The sequence below is a fragment of the Planococcus citri genome, chromosome 3 (genome assembly GCF_950023065.1).
Source record: "Planococcus citri chromosome 3, ihPlaCitr1.1, whole genome shotgun sequence".
Taxonomy (NCBI): Eukaryota; Metazoa; Arthropoda; class Insecta; order Hemiptera; family Pseudococcidae; genus Planococcus; species Planococcus citri.
The window spans coordinates 33,508,236-33,523,946 of record NC_088679.1 but is presented as its reverse complement, the minus strand read 5'-3'; the positions used below and the strand labels follow the sequence as shown (position 1 = coordinate 33,523,946).

General features: G+C 32.9%; 2 protein-coding genes and 1 long non-coding RNA gene across 4 annotated transcripts; 2 read left to right on the top strand and 1 right to left on the bottom strand.

Moving 5' to 3' along the window:
- The first annotated feature begins 76 nt into the window (after nt 1-76).
- On the top strand, nt 77-2,305 carry LOC135841333 (tRNA (cytosine(72)-C(5))-methyltransferase NSUN6). The gene is made up of 8 exons (XM_065358252.1): nt 77-295; nt 365-481; nt 565-766; nt 836-995; nt 1,064-1,262; nt 1,335-1,625; nt 1,705-1,863; nt 1,945-2,305. Exons 1-8 carry the CDS (start codon nt 212-214, stop codon nt 2,062-2,064), a joined length of 1,332 nt encoding a protein of 443 aa, XP_065214324.1. The 5' UTR covers nt 77-211; the 3' UTR covers nt 2,065-2,305.
- On the bottom strand, nt 1,088-4,268 carry LOC135841336 (uncharacterized). The gene is made up of 2 exons (XR_010557894.1): nt 3,851-4,268; nt 1,088-3,412 (listed from the first exon to the last, which is right to left on the bottom strand). It is a non-coding gene; the product is annotated as an uncharacterized LOC135841336 (long non-coding RNA).
- An 845-nt stretch (nt 4,269-5,113) lies between these two features.
- LOC135841329 (ABC transporter G family member 23-like) lies at nt 5,114-15,583 on the top strand. 2 transcript variants are annotated; one of them, XM_065358242.1, is made up of 15 exons: nt 5,114-5,391; nt 5,473-5,605; nt 5,697-5,851; nt 5,920-6,027; nt 6,145-6,238; nt 6,315-6,464; nt 6,544-6,680; nt 7,035-7,248; nt 7,349-7,526; nt 8,015-8,130; nt 8,523-8,593; nt 14,317-14,405; nt 14,584-14,763; nt 14,848-14,934; nt 15,313-15,583. In XM_065358242.1, exons 1-15 carry the CDS (start codon nt 5,255-5,257, stop codon nt 15,537-15,539), a joined length of 2,076 nt encoding a protein of 691 aa, XP_065214314.1. In that variant the 5' UTR covers nt 5,114-5,254; the 3' UTR covers nt 15,540-15,583. The 2 variants fall into 2 exon arrangements, with proteins under 2 accessions (XP_065214314.1, XP_065214315.1); XM_065358243.1 differs by having other exon boundaries at nt 5,115-5,391; nt 6,547-6,680.
- The last annotated feature ends 128 nt before the right edge of the window (nt 15,584-15,711 follow it).

The following is a 15,711-nucleotide window of genomic DNA, read 5'->3' as shown; positions in this document are numbered from 1 at the left end:
ATTCGTAACTTTTCGAGTATCTTCGACACCATGTGTAAAAACATAAACATTGAAATTTTGATAAAAATAAAAAAACTGATGCAAATTGCAAAAATGAAAAAATGAGTGAAAAATGTGAATTTATGAATACGTTAATGAATGAGAATTACTTGAAAATAATTCACTTCGCCCAGTTTTGGTTTCAACATAAACGTAGTTCACTCATCGCACTATGTCTGCTTTTCTAAAACAATATTTGACCGAAAAATTCACTAAAATTTTATCCTCAACTGCAGAAAGCAGTAAAGCTATCAGTGTAAGTATCAGGAGAATCAAATTAATGTATAAATAAGTAGTTGAAATACTGTATTTCCTTGGTTTCTAGTTGAAGTTATTAGTCGATTGGTACGTCGATGCTCCGCAGTGTACCACATTTAGAATAAATACTTTACTTCACGACGCCGAAGATGTTCTTCCACAAATTGCCGAAGAATTAAAAAAGGTGTAATATTTATAGGTACATTTAATATTTATAATATAGAGGTCATAAATGACCGAAAATTCATTCCATTGATAATTTTCCAGAGATATAACTTGGAATCAAGTCAGTTACCGAGTATCAAAGTGCATGATACAATTCCTGAATGCATTACCATAGGTAGATTAAACGAAGCTCAGCTAGACTTGATCCCTGTACCAGATGAAGTAATTGTCGATGCATTTTGTGGAGCTGCGGTCCTCAGAGGAGCACATGTATTTGCTCCTGGTGTTTTAGGAATGTTACCAGGTAAGTTGATCAAATCTGATTTATTATTTATTGTATTCGAATTGTTATTTAAAATGAATACAATTTCAGATGTATCAGTAGGCGCAAAGGTATCAGTTTATTCAGATTTATCTTCAAAATGCCTTAGAGGATACAAAAAACGATATGAAGCCGAATCCAAATTATTCGTTGGTAATGGAATAGCTATGAAAAACAGACATCAATTGTTCGATGGAGGCAAACCAGAAAAGTATCTAACAGGGATTGAAATTCAATCTGTTTGAATCTGGAAATAGAATTAATACATACTTGTTTCAGAGGAATAGCTGTTTTTGTTACCAATCCTGTTTCCGGTGTTGTGATGTTCAATTCTCCCGAACAGCTAGGAGTTCTACAAAATTTCCCATCTATGGTTTGTGTTAGAACTTTAGATCCTAAACCGGGTGAGACTGTACTAGACATGTGTGCTGCTCCGGGAAACAAAACAACCCATATAGCTGCTTTGATGAAAGACGAAGTAAATAATTTTCCTGCGTTAATAATAAAGATATTGATATCTAAAAAATGAAAACTAATAATTGTACTTTAGGGAATACTGATAGCTATTGACAACCCCAAGAAAATTGATACCATCGTGAAAAACTGTACCAATTTGTCAATACAAAATTGTGTAAAAGCCTTCAAAGGAGATTCTACAAAATTAGTGAGCGACGATGAACGTGAAATCACCGATGGTCCTCCATTTTCCATAAATACCTTCGATAAAATCCTCCTAGATGTGCCTTGCAGTGGTTTAGGTCAACGACCAATGTTTCGAATCAGAGTAGATAAGACATCCTTGAAAACTTTTCCTCCTTTACAGAAGAAATTTGTTCGTAATGTGAGTTATTTTATATTTTAAATTACTCCATAATTTAAATTTAATGAGAAAAAAAATATCATGTATTTTTAAATTTTAGGCAGTGCGTTTATTAAAACCTGGAGGTCACATGGTCTATAGCACATGTTCTATTTTATGTGAAGAAAACGAATGCGTTGTAGCTTGGATTTTAGAAAAATATCCTGAAATGGAATTGGTTCCTTCGAAACCACATTATGGTGGACCTGGTTTACCTGACGTAAGAAAATGAGAATTTCTTGTATCTAATTCCTCTCAAAGGTATTAAAATACTCATTCTGTATCAAAATTTCTATTGTAGTGTGGTTTAAATGAAGAACAGAGACATAAAGTCCAACGCTTCGGACTCGGTACTTCAACTGAAGATGACACTATTGGATTTTTCATGGCGAAACTGAGGAAAAAACCCAGTGAAATTTGAAGAAAAAAATAATTAAAAGTGATTCCAGATTCTTCATTCTTGTGTGTGGTCGAATCCTAAACGTCATAAAGCTAGATATGAAATTGAAGAATTGAAAATTGAGTAACATTGATGATAATGTTCTTTTCAAAAAAGATGTCGAAATTGAAAGATCAACTTACGTATTGAATAAAGTTCGATAATTTTGTTCAAAATACACGAAAACTTCGTTGAAAAAAATATATATAATTGATTTTTGTAACTGACGGTTCTTTTTTGCACTAGAAACTTCATAAGCTAATCATAGCGAATCCGACCTTTAAAAAAAATCATTATCATCATTTTTTACACATTCAAACTTGAAAAAAGATTAGTATTAACTTACGAATAAAATATGTATGTTAAATTAGCTCCACTAAAATTCTCAGTAGTTTTAGCTATTTCTAACAAATCAACGCACGTTGCTAGAAGCAACCTTTGAAACAAAAAACTGAACAAACAAAACGCTATGGAAAATCGGTACAATTAATGCTCAAAAAAGAAGTTCAAATACTCGAAAATGATTCCCATCGCCTTTCATCAACATCTGAGGCGCTGACGTATAATAATTTATCAAAATGAACCAAAATCCAGTATTGCTGTATTTTGATTTCCTTCATGCTACCATGCTCTGGCTTAACGATATCAGTCATTTTATGAACAGAAAAGGAATCTAGTTTACTATCAACTCTATCCCTTTCGATTAAAAATGCCGAAAGAATTTTTTCCTTGACATTTTTTTAGGAAACATTCCGGTTACCAATAAGGGCGTCTGTTTAATAATTATTCTCACATTGTTAAAAAAAAAACAAAAAAAAACCAAAAACTTAGATTATCTATCAAAAAAGCTCTCATTTCTAATGAGCCTATATTTCATCAATGAAAACGATACAGGTAGGTACTATTGAATGTTATTGACTTATTGTAGATGACGAGATTCAAAGAATTTTCACAAAGCACGACAGAACGCAGAAGAATCATCAACAAGAAATCATCATGAAGTCCGAACAGTAAACTTTCAAATTTTTATTGGTACAGCTTTCAATTTCAACTTGTGTACCCATTCAAAACTCATCTTGAAACGTTGAACCCTCACTTCGAACACTAAAATTCGCCATTCCAGCTTTCCAAATTTTAATTGCTGATAATAAATCTTCCATATGTATAATTCCTTTTAAAAACTCATAAAAATATGCTTCAAGTTCAAGTTCAACCAATCTTGAGATATAATGAGCCTTTCAAGTTTCGTACTTTTGCGAGTAAAATTGCAAATGTGAGAAAATTACGAGACTGCCCGTTCCCCTGCTCTTCCTCTTCCTCCATCAAGCTTCTGGAAGATTAGGACAAAAATCATCTAGGGAACTCGTAAGAAAATCCGAGCGAAATTGGATCAATCGAATTCATGTTAGAAAACTTCAAAACAATTTACGTTGGTGTTAATAAAATTGCATACTCAGTTTGCCGTAAATGCAGATTGTTGTAATGATGCCTAACTATGAAAAATCATATTATTTTGAACTTGAAGAAAATCTGAGTTCAGTTTAACAAAATAAAGGTAAGTCATTTAAATTCAGTCATAAAACTTTTAAAAATTCTAAACTGAACTTTCCTTACCAGTGAAAGCTAACTTTTCATAATAAGTGCCCACAGAATTTGAACCGCATCATTTTCAGATTTGAAAAATTGTGATGAAGGTCATTTTTTTATCCTCATCCTTTCTACAAATTGACTTTTCAAGAGATAGGTACTTACTTACGTATGTACTTACTTGTACAATTGATTTGATGCCATCGCAATTTCTAATAAACAAAAATAGATTCACTTTTCTTCTTCATGAGCGACTTTTTTTTTTTTTTAACTAAAAAATTAAGAATTTAAGATTTACAAGATTGAATCAAATGTCTTATTTCGACTTCCATTATTTCTACATTTTCTCTATTTCATTATTTTTATAACGAATTTTAATAAAATGAATAAACTTGAATTTCAGAAACTTCCGTTAATTTTTCATCGTAATAAGCAACACTCTTGCTTCTTATTCCATTTTTCAAAATAAATTTTGTAGGTAACTTGGCTATAATGAATTCGTTATTACCGCTACATTTAACCACTCGTCAACCTAAATAAATAATTCATTTCTATATTTTTAAAGTAATGCTCAACATTGACGTTTTTCTTCAATTAAAAAAAATGAAATTATTATTTGAATCGTAATACCATGACGTAGGTATGACTAAAATTATACTTAAATAAAGAATTGGCGTTGAAGAAGCAATTGAGTATTTAATTTAAGTATTCATTGTGTCAATGTCAATGTACATAATTTTTAAATTCGTATACATACGTATATGTATTCCAAGTTTGCGAGTAATGCATCGAGTAACCTTACTATAGGTACTCTCTTCGGGAAACTGTTTATGAGTCCGTCGAATTTTTGAACAGATAATGAAAATTATAGGTAGGTAGGTACTGCTAATTTTTAAATAAATAGGTACCTACCTAGGTAATTTAACCTTTGTTGATTCAACGTACATTATTGAAATAATAAAATAAAATTTTTAAATAGGTACATACTATGTATCAAATCAGAATTTCGATATTTTGAAGAAATGCCTATCCAGTTAATCCTTTAAATTAAGCTTTCTTCAAACGATCATGAATTGATCACTTTCGCTATTAAAATTATAATTCCGTAGCTTGTCAACATTTCGTGTTAAAATTTGTCATAAATTTGGGTAGTTTAAAAACCAGGTAGGTAAACACGAGGTTGCATATAAACAACAAAATTAAACTATTACTCATATACTAGCTTACAATTTAATGAGCTCTCCAATTACGAGCGGAGTATTTTCCTCACATAAGGTAGGTAATTAAAAATAACTTTTTCACCCTGAAGTATACCGAGAAAATATTTTGTTTGCTAGATATTCTATTTCGATTCAGATTAATCATGAATAAAATACTCATTTAAATACGCAAGCTGGTACGTATTTGAATATTTACAGCTAAATTTTCAACATTTAGATTCGAGTTTTTAATGACATCTTTATAAGGAACTCGATTTACGAAAAAAAAAATACCTACTTAGTTGCAAATATGTAACACTGTGTTTTAAAATTATCTAATAATAACACATACTTATAACTGACGAACTAATAGCAATACGTGAGTTATGATAAAGATGGACACGATAAATTCAAATGATAACCCCAAAGAAGCTGCGGTTACAGTGAAAAACGCGTTCAAGAGATACAGTGACTCGAATGTTGTGTTAAATGGATTAAATATGACTGTAAAAGAAGGAACCATGTAAGTAATTTGAAAATATTTAACATAGGAAGGATAGGTACTGGAATAATAAAACGTTTTCTTTATGTAATGAATCAATAGATATGGTTTACTGGGACCTAGTGGTTGTGGTAAAACTACCCTTTTACATTGCATACTTGGTAAAAATGAACTAGATGGTGGTATGATCAAAGTTAAAGCAAAGACAAATGCTGATATTGGATATATGCCCCAAGTAGGTGGTCAAATAACATCAATATTATACCTACCTATTTATTACTTAATTGTACCTATGATTCGTCAAATAAAAATAAATACTTCTTCAGGAAATATCTCTGTACAATGAATTAACTATCGAAGAAACGCTGACTTTTTATGGAAGACTTTTTGGCCTGAGTGATAGAGAAATTGAAAAAAGAACAGATGAATTACTAGTATTCTTAGATTTGCCGTCGAAAACCAGATTAGTTGGTGGATTAAGGTAGATTGTCTAATAATGAGCCCAATTTCCATTCAATGGCGATCTTTTAAACTAATTTATGCTATTAGTGGTGGACAGTGTCGAAGAGTCTCCTTTGCTGTTGCTTTGGTACACAACCCTCAGTTGCTGATACTGGACGAGCCTACTGTTGGTGTCGATCCCGTGCTTTGTGTGAGGTATAAATATTCACAATTTCCATTCTAATAATTTTAACCTTCAGCTGGATAGCAAATTCCTAATCCTAATAAAAATGACCAAGAACTGATTTTAATTTAGCTCCCGAAATTTTTCAGCATATGGGATAAACTTCTACTTATGGTTCAGATGGAAAATAAAACCGTGATCGTTACTACTCATTATATCGAGGAAACTCGTCGAGCTCATACTGTAAGTTGAAATGAAATATTCCAGAAAATCAATCAGAACTTGGAAAATTGTCATTCGGTATATTCGATTTATGTAGATCGGTTTAATGAGAAATGGAAAGTTACTAGCTGAAAATTCGCCCACTGAATTAATGACATTGTACAATTCATCGACTTTAGAAGACGTATTCTTACAGCTATGCGAAAGACAACATTCAACTTCTGCTGTTAATCAATCGAATAATAATGTGAGTAATGCTCCAAGATAATATATTTGATTGGATTTGATTTTTCATATCATCCTACTGCTATCGTATTATTCATTAGCAGGAAATTCGAGGACGTTTCAATTCAATGTCAAAAAACAAATCACAAGTGCCTTTAAAACAAACCCCGAGTTGTTCTTGGAATATAATATTCGCTCTGTTGACAAAAAATTACTACTGGATGAAAAGAAATTCAACGTAAGTATCTACAGGGTACGCCAAATCATTGCAGATTATGCAAACATATCTGCAAAGATGCGAAAGGTATTCCATAATTAACGAAGAGAAGTAGAAGATCTCGCTCTTCACCGTAAATTATTGAAGAATATTTTTAAAAAATGAAAATTGCCAGTTTCAAAAAACTTTATTTTTCTTACAACGCAACGAGTTCCAAAAAATTAGTTGCATTTTTGTGCTTTTTGCGCCTCCTCCCCCCCCCCCGCCACACTAATCCTTGTTCTTATTCGGCTAGGAGTAGTGTTATGAGTTTCACACTCGATTAGATATTTACTTAACTTCCTACCTACATTATTGTGAATATATAAATTACAGTATCATCTTATATGTATTCTTGGTGCCATTTGTGGACTGCATGATTTACTCGATGTGCATTGGGAATGACCCAACCGAGCTCAAATTAGCCGTAGTAAATGAAGAATTTCCAGGAATATCGAACTGCGATTCGTTGCAATTGGATGGATGTAATTTTTCAATACCATTCAGCTGCAGATACATTAAAAAACTGCAACAAAAAACATACGAAATGGTCAGATGAAGCGCATTTATTGCAACTCATTTAATGTACATACCTATAACTATCAATGTTGACACTTAATATTGTTAAATCGAATAATTTTATGATGCAGGTTGAATATTACGACATTGATTCGGGTAAAAATGCAGTAAAAAAAAATAAAGCTTGGGGTTTGGTACATTTTCCAAAAAATTATACCGCTTCGATGAATGAACGAATCACATTAAGAGAAAAGGCTGACGATGCATCGTTAACATTTAGCGAAGTTCAAATTTGGCTCGATATGTCGAGTATGTATCTTCAACTATCTTGTAAAAAAAAAATTAGATTCAGATAAATAACAAATTCAAAATTTTTGATTGGATTTTTCAACCCCCCCCCCCTTATATACAATAAAATTTAAGAAATGGTGATTTTCGCGATCTACCTCGCTCAAAATCTCTGGTGACTGGTTCAAAGTGGTATCAAATCAAAGTCAATGGGTCAAAGAAAATAAGAAATTCAAATCTCGTCTTTTTATGATGAAGAAGGGCGAATAAACCAGTCACTGTATAGATGATGCCCAAAATTGGCAAAGAAATCATTTAGTTGATAAGACTTATACCATCTCATCATAAAATCAAAAGTTCAAAAAAGTATCAGGTATGGAAAAATTGCACTTTTGTTCCATATTGTCTGCATGAGTTTTTATGCAAATTTTCACAAATGCTGATTGATATCTGAATCTAAATTTTCAACACTTCATTAAAATTAGCCAACTAACTCATATTTTGATAAGACCAGTACATCGGTAATCTACTCAGAAGAGATACATTGAAAGAATGCTTCGAATACCTCCGGGAATTATTTTCCGAATGTGAATGGCCACCTCATTTGGCTGAGCTACCGATCAAAGTACGTAACTGTTGTCTTTTTTTTACACTTCAATTACCAGCTACTACGAGTAAAAGCTCAATTTCGTACCTGTATCTACCTTATAAAAGAAGCATCCCAGTTTGCAGATTGTGGAGAGGGAGGAGTTTTCAGAATTTCACGAAACCTGTTATTTTATTCATTTTTATTTTACACCGTTCTCCGTTTTGATTATAAAGAATCTTTGGGGAAAAAGTATACGAATCGAGTACTGCATATGCGTTGAAGTAGTGGATTAAATTACAAATTGGAGATTAGCATCTCCATGAAAATTGAGACTCGAGGCAAATTGCTGGATATAACTAGCTACGTACCTAATAGATATAAATTGATGATTTTGTTTATTTTTTCATACACATTGGTACATTGGACAGATAGAAGATGCGGTTTATGGAAGCAATAACCCTAAATTTAGACATTCTACATCGTCATCTGTTATATCATTGTAAGTTTATGGCATGCACCTAGAGTAAGTGGTAATAGATACGAACATATAATAGACGACCTCACGTTTTTTTCACCAAATCAAGTATTTTTGGTCATTGAGGGTTTAAAAATGATAGTGTCTAGTTTGATAAGATGGATGTTACGTGAAAGGAACAATTTTCATTTTGGTGAAGGTATCAAAAAATGGAGGTTGACTTTGTGTGGTAGCAAAAAAGACCACTTTGAAAAATATGCTTCATTTTCATTCATTCCAATTATAAAATATATGAGATATTAGAGTGACTCGTGGGAAAAAAATCGTCGAATTTTGACTAAATTCAGCGGAGGCCTTCACTTTGAGTTGAAAGTTACCCACACAATTTTTTAGCTCCAGAGGTACCCTTATTTGAGGGGAGATTTGGGCCCTTGAAGAGAAGGCATTTTTGAAAGTACCTACATGGTATAGAATTTTGAACTTTTTTTCAAATTGTACCTAGTATGTACTTTGAGAGGGTAATCAACAAATGATAACTTTCAAAAACAAAAAAAAAATGGATTTATAAAAATAATTTAAATATAACCATGATGTACACGAGTAAAAATTCTGAAAAAAATCTTATTGTTAGTTTTAGTCCTTTTCATGTAGATAACATATCAAAAACCTGTTTCAACTTTGAGACCCCGTAAATATGTGTAGTCCCTCCTCTAGCTACAAAATGACTCCTCATTTTTCAAATTTGGTCCAAAAACTTGGGCTCCAGAATTTTTTTTCATCATCATCATTGAACTTTGACCCAGTGAGCTGTTCATCCCATCTGGGAAACTGTAGAAGAATTGCTTGCCGATGTATCGATGTACATATCATCAAGTTTTTTCTTCGGTCTTCCTCTGCTCCTCTTGCCAGTTGGAGTGTATTCTTTGACTTTTTGAGGGGACTGTTCATCAGGCATTCTATCAATGTATTTTCACCATTTCTTTCTGTAATCTTTCACTCGTCTAATGAATGGCGGTGCTCCTAGCTCCTTCAGGATATCTTCGTTCCTTTTCCTATCATGTCTCATACTATATCCTGCCATGGCTCGCATGAATCTCATTTCCGCTGCAGTTACTTTGCTTTTTATATCCTTTCTCATTGTCCATGTTTCACTTCCATACATCAGCATTTGTCTTGCCAGCATAATGTAGATTCCTGATTCTTATTTGAGTTTTGGCTCTGACTTTTCTTGGAGCAATGGCTCGGTTTATCGCTTCGCTTACTCTCAGGAATTTATTGATCTTGAGTTGTGTGTCGACTTCTCCTATGTATGGTAGCTCAAATCCGAGATATTTAAAGCTTTTAACTTGTTCCACTGGCAGTCCATTTACAACGATTTTACTGCATATTGGCTCCTTCTCCTCAAAGGCCATCACTTTTGTTTTTGACAAGATTCTCATTCTGTATTTATCAGCTACTTTCTGAAGGTTGTGCATCGCTCTCTGCAAGTTATCTTTGTTTTCAGCAAAGACCACCAGATCATCAGCAAATAGCAGGGTATTGACATGGGTGTCATTGATGTCTCTCTATTACATTATTCCTGTATATTTCTTCAACTAAGCATACTATGTACAATTGTACATATGTATTGTTCGTTCACTTCAATTTTCCTCAGGATTTCAAACAACTTTTTCCTTTGTACTCAATCATATACACCTTCTCCAGATCAAATGTGAGTTCCTAGGTTATATTCTCTTCTCTTCTCCATCAGCAGCTCTGTTGTGTGTACCCCATCTATGCACGATCTTCCCTTTTGAAATCCATTTTGGCATTCCAATATTATTGGCTCCACATTGCTCACAATTCTTCTCGCTAGCATCAAATACTATCAACTGACAATACTGGCAACTCCGTTGAAAAATGGTGTTTTATCCTCCTAGCGGCCTAGGGTGAAACTAAATGTTACCACAACTACCCCAAGCATCTGATTTGCTTATTCAAATTTCGCGGACGCGCGAGATTCAAACCAGTTATAAGCCAACCAATTAGAGCATTTTTGATAGGAGTTAGTTTTAACCCTGGTCGTTCAGATCGCGCTAATACCGCGACAAAAACGCTCAATGTATTTTAAATGGAGTTGCCAGTATTGTCAGTTGATTGTATTTGCTAGCATCTTTGCACATATTTTGTAAGCAGCATTTAGTAAAGTTCTAGATTAGGGAAGTATACGCATAGGGTCACGGGTGGTTAGTTGTCAATAATTGTTAGTTGTCAAATTGCGTTTTTAAAAGGATACATGAACGCTATCTCCACGAAACCTTCATAATAACTTCATGCTATACCTACTAATGTTCCAACATGCAAAATTGGCTACATAGCTTTTTATTTGGGGATACAGTTTTGAAAAAAGTGATTTTACAGGTGCGAAGTTACACATGTTAAATTGGAACTTTTCGTTTTTAAACATCAAAAATATGTCAAAAGTAAATAAATTATACATCAATTTAAAGGAAATTTTATCACGGATTCAGTAATCACATGTTCAATTACAAAAAATTTTGAAATGAATAAAATTTTTTGGTACAAAGATGAAAAACGAGAAGTTGTTAGTTGTCAAAAAAGGGAATATTGTTAGTTGTCAATGAGATAGTTTACCAAAATATGCATCAAAGTGGGAAAATATTTTTAGAAAATTATCTATTGCATTATTGAATCATTGTTTTTCTGCCTTTCATTCTATAAAACGAATAAAAAGTTGCATTGATTGATTTACCTACGCAAAAAAAAAATTCAAAGAATGACCAGTCAATTTTTAAATCGTTTATGGATATTTTTTCAAGTTTTTGGGTTTATCTAAAAGTTAAGTCCTTCTCATGTGTTATCTTTTTGAAAATTTTCGAAAATTGAATTGTAAGTTTTTTTAAAATCAATAGTGAATGCGTGTTTGACAACTTACAACAGGGGTGGTTGTTAGTTGTCACAAAAAAGTATCTCACTAAATCCACCATTAACTATTCATCACATGAACCAAAATTCAATTTTAAAAAAAGAAAACATGCGCAAAGAATCAAGCTTTCAAATGAGCCCAAAACCGCAAAAAAATATTCATAAATGGCTTCAGAAACTTCAAAAAACTTTTTTTTTTGACAACTAACCACCCGTGACCCTACGCCATTTTGGTTCGACACAACGGATGTAAACAAACATTAGAACGTATGTACGCATACAATCTTACGTGTAAAAAATGCAATTTTTTCGATTGTTCGCGGGTTCGGGTGAATTTTTAAGTAGTTTCCAGCTAAAGACAATGAAATTTCCTATCGATTGATGTTAAATTTTTGTTATTTCGCGCAAAATTGACGATTTTCTGAATACTTATATTATCCGATTTTTTCATACTATATGTGTCAACTTTAAACTAAAAATACTCGAAATCTTCAGTGAACACACAGGTATTTTAATATAGCAAAATGATCGTAATTTCTTCGTCTTTAAAATGAGTGTTTATCGAAAGCTCTACATGCAACCGTTCAAAAGTTGTAGAAGTTTAAAGTTGCGAAAACAATGCAAAAACCAACCGCGGATGGTAAGTATTGAACTTTGAACTAGAATTACTCAAAATTTTCAACGAACACATAGGTATATTAATACAGCAAAACGTTCGTTATTTTATCCTTTTTAAAATGAGTCTTTACCGAAAGCTCTACCTTCTACCGTTCAAAAATTCTTGAAGATCAAAGTTGCGGAAAGTGTTCAAATTGTGTTATCACTGTTATCAGTCACTTGGTGATGATTGACATGATTGTAGAACATTTTCCGCAACTTTGATCTTCAAGAATTTTTGAACGGTAGAAGGTAGAGCTTTCGGTAAAGACTCATTTTAAAAAGGATAAAATAACGAACGTTTTGCTGTATTAATATACCTATGTGTTCGTTGAAAATTTTGAGTAATTCTAGTTCAAAGTTCAATACTTACCATCCGCGGTTGGTTTTTGCATTGTTTTCGCAACTTTAAACTTCTACAACTTTTGAACGGTTGCATGTAGAGCTTTCGATAAACACTCATTTTAAAGACGAAGAAATTACGATCATTTTGCTATATTAAAATACCTGTGTGTTCACTGAAGATTTCGAGTATTTTTAGTTTAAAGTTGACACATATAGTATGAAAAAATCGGATAATATAAGTATTCAGAAAATCGTCAATTTTGCGCGAAATAACAAAAATTTAACATCAATCGATAGGAAATTTCATTGTCTTTAGCTGGAAACTACTTAAAAATTCACCCGAACCCGCGAACAATCGAAAAAATTGCATTTTTTACACGTAAGATTGTATGCGTACATACGTTCTAATGTTGTTTACATCCGTTGTGTCGAACCAAAATGGCGTATGCGTATACTTCCCTAATCTAGAACTTTAGCATTTAGTAGGCTAATACAAAGAGTCAGTGGCGTAGCCAAGGGGGGCGAAGGGGGTCATGGCCCCCCCTTTCAAGCGAAAATTTGAAAGAAAACATGCAAAAATGGACGTTTTTTCGTTGTTTGGACCCATTTTTTCCAAAAATTTTAGCTCTCGCTTCGCTTGAGCAGTAATTTTGCCTTCATTTTCATAAAATCACCACACATTACAATACATTTCCAGAAAATTACTCCTCATTTCGATTTTTCATGTCTAAAAATCTGGGTTTGCCCCCTCCTTGAGAAAATCCTGGCTACGCCACTGCAAAGAGTTTCCCGGCCATAAGTAAATACAGTGAGTTCCGCTTAATGTGTTATCGGTTAATAGAGAAATTCGCCTAATAGAGATGAAATGGGTTGAAACGGAACGTTTGCATCATTTTACATGCAAGTTTTATCGCTTATAATAGTGAAAATGAGCATTGCACTCGGTTAATAGAGTGGACAATCTTTAAAAGTTGGAGAAAATCGTGAATTTCAGCAAAATTTGACAAAAATCGGGTGAAAAAAATGTTGAAAACATGTTAAAATCAGTGAAAATTGGCAAAAGATGATAAAATTTTTGTAAAAATTTATAAAAATTGTAAAAAAATGTGTTCAAAGCGTATTAAAAGACTAACTGCAGCTAAAAAACAGAAAATTATTGAAATCGCCTTTAAAAAACATCAAAAAGTGATAAAACTTCAACAAAATTTGGAATTTTGCATTTTTTTTTCGCATCGGTTATTAGAGTTTTTTGCTTAATAGAGTTGAACATGCTTTGGACCAACGCGCCCACAATAAGCGGAACCACGGTATTTAAATTATAAGTTTTAAAAACCAGTTTTTTTAGGTTTTTGAAAGTGGCAACACTGATTTTGACATCATTCGTCGGTTACTCTCTCAAAGTACTATATAGGTGCAATATTTTGAAAAGAAGTTCAAAATCATTTACCACGTACAACCGGGGCACTTTGCAACTGAAATTTTCCATTTTCGGCCATTTTGGAAAACTTTGAAGCCTCACAGCTCCGCCAAAAAAAGTCGAAAAAATGTCCGGTTTGCGTCATCCGTCATCTTTTGATGACCTCTATAAATATGATCTGATTTTGAAAAAAATCGAAGACCCCTCGAGCAAAAATCCGCTGATTTGGCGTGGAATGACTCTTAATAAGTATTTTTTTAATTTTAAATGTGACCATCATTATTTTGACCCTCAATCCGCACTAGGTGGTTTGGATCTGGGGATTTTGTTCAAAAATATCACAGCTACAATTCTTCTCTAGTAGGTACCTAATTAAAATACATAACTCCACTTTTGCGTGCAGATTTCATTTCCATTTACCAATGCTCTTCACTGCTGGAGCTGTTCTAATGGAAAAAATGAGCGGTTCGTTGAGCAGATCTTTAATTTCAGGTAGAGTACTCGTAATTCATTTACACAGCCTCACAGGCCTAAGTAATGTTTTTTAGACTCATATACAACTGTAATGATAAAAAAAAAAACAAGCACGTAGATTTTCATAAGTATTAGTTGATGAAGGTGGCGACTGTTAGAACATAATGGAATAAACTTGGAACAAAATTATTTTCAGGAGTGACAATGTTGGAAATAGCGATTTCACTTATAATCATTCAATTCGTGATACTGTGCATACAATGCACCACCATGGTGTTGACGCTATTCGTTTTGTATGACAATCCTCTGCTAGTGGGAAATTTACTATGGATAGCGATACTTCTGTTATCAACTGGTGTTAGCGCCTTTTTTTATGGTATGGTTCACAAATCTTTCTGCTAGTAAGATCTGTTAATTTAATAATTTAATAATCCCAACAATATATTTTCAATATCTACAGGTTTTCTAGTAGCAGTGATGAGTAATTCGCATATAACAGCTACTTACATATGTGTAGGAAGTACATTTGGATTTTTCACTATGTGTGGTAGGAATCTTATTTCTTTTTCAATAATACAGACTAGGTCTATAAAGTTAGGTACCTCACTAGACATACACGTACAGGGTGCCCAGAAATATCGAGTACCCCTAAGAAAGTTTTTAATTAAAAATATAGGTTGGCAACGTGAAGTAGATGCATATGATTGGTGGAATGTTATCTCTCCAGTCCAACAACCAATCATGTGCTATCATTATTATCATTCACTGTGACCAACCAAAGTATTTTAGTAGAAAACTTTTTTAGGGGTACTCGATATTTCTGAACACCCTGTAGAACTACAGTACAGGTAGGTACAAATTATAATTATAGGTATCATGTTGAAATTATTATGTACTTCAAAATGTCATTTTTTCACATGCGCAGGAGTGTTGTGGCCTTTGGAGGGAATGCATTGGATTTTAAAACCTTTCAGTTACATTTTACCAATTACCAGGTGTGCAGAAGCTTTTCGAGCTTTATCAGTAAAAGATTACCCATTAAGTAATCCAATAGTGTATCAAGGATTTTTTTCAAGCATTCTTTGGAGTTGTTTTTTTGTTTCGATAACCACAATCATCCTGAAGAAAAATAAAGGATTGGGAAATAATTAAAATAATGATATGTAAATAATAAAATAAAGCATTTTGACGTAAAATGTTGATTTTTGTAAGGATTACATTTTGGATCAAAATTTCCAAATAAGGAAAAAGGCATCATTCATCTGCCCATTATCCCCAATACACTCAACACATCATACAAATGAAAAATGTAGCTGAGAAAACC

Coding starts and splice junctions, on each gene's coding strand:
- LOC135841333 (XM_065358252.1), top strand. CDS start 212: ATGTCTGCTTTTCTAAAACAATATTTGACCGAAAAATTCACTAAAATT. Junction 767..835: donor TGTTTTAGGAATGTTACCAG/GTAAGTTGATCA, acceptor ATACAATTTCAG/ATGTATCAGTAGGCGCAAAG. Junction 1,263..1,334: donor CTGCTTTGATGAAAGACGAA/GTAAATAATTTT, acceptor ATTGTACTTTAG/GGAATACTGATAGCTATTGA.
- LOC135841329 (XM_065358242.1), top strand. CDS start 5,255: ATGATAAAGATGGACACGATAAATTCAAATGATAACCCCAAAGAAGCT. Junction 5,392..5,472: donor ACTGTAAAAGAAGGAACCAT/GTAAGTAATTTG, acceptor ATGAATCAATAG/ATATGGTTTACTGGGACCTA. Junction 5,852..5,919: donor AGATTAGTTGGTGGATTAAG/GTAGATTGTCTA, acceptor TTATGCTATTAG/TGGTGGACAGTGTCGAAGAG.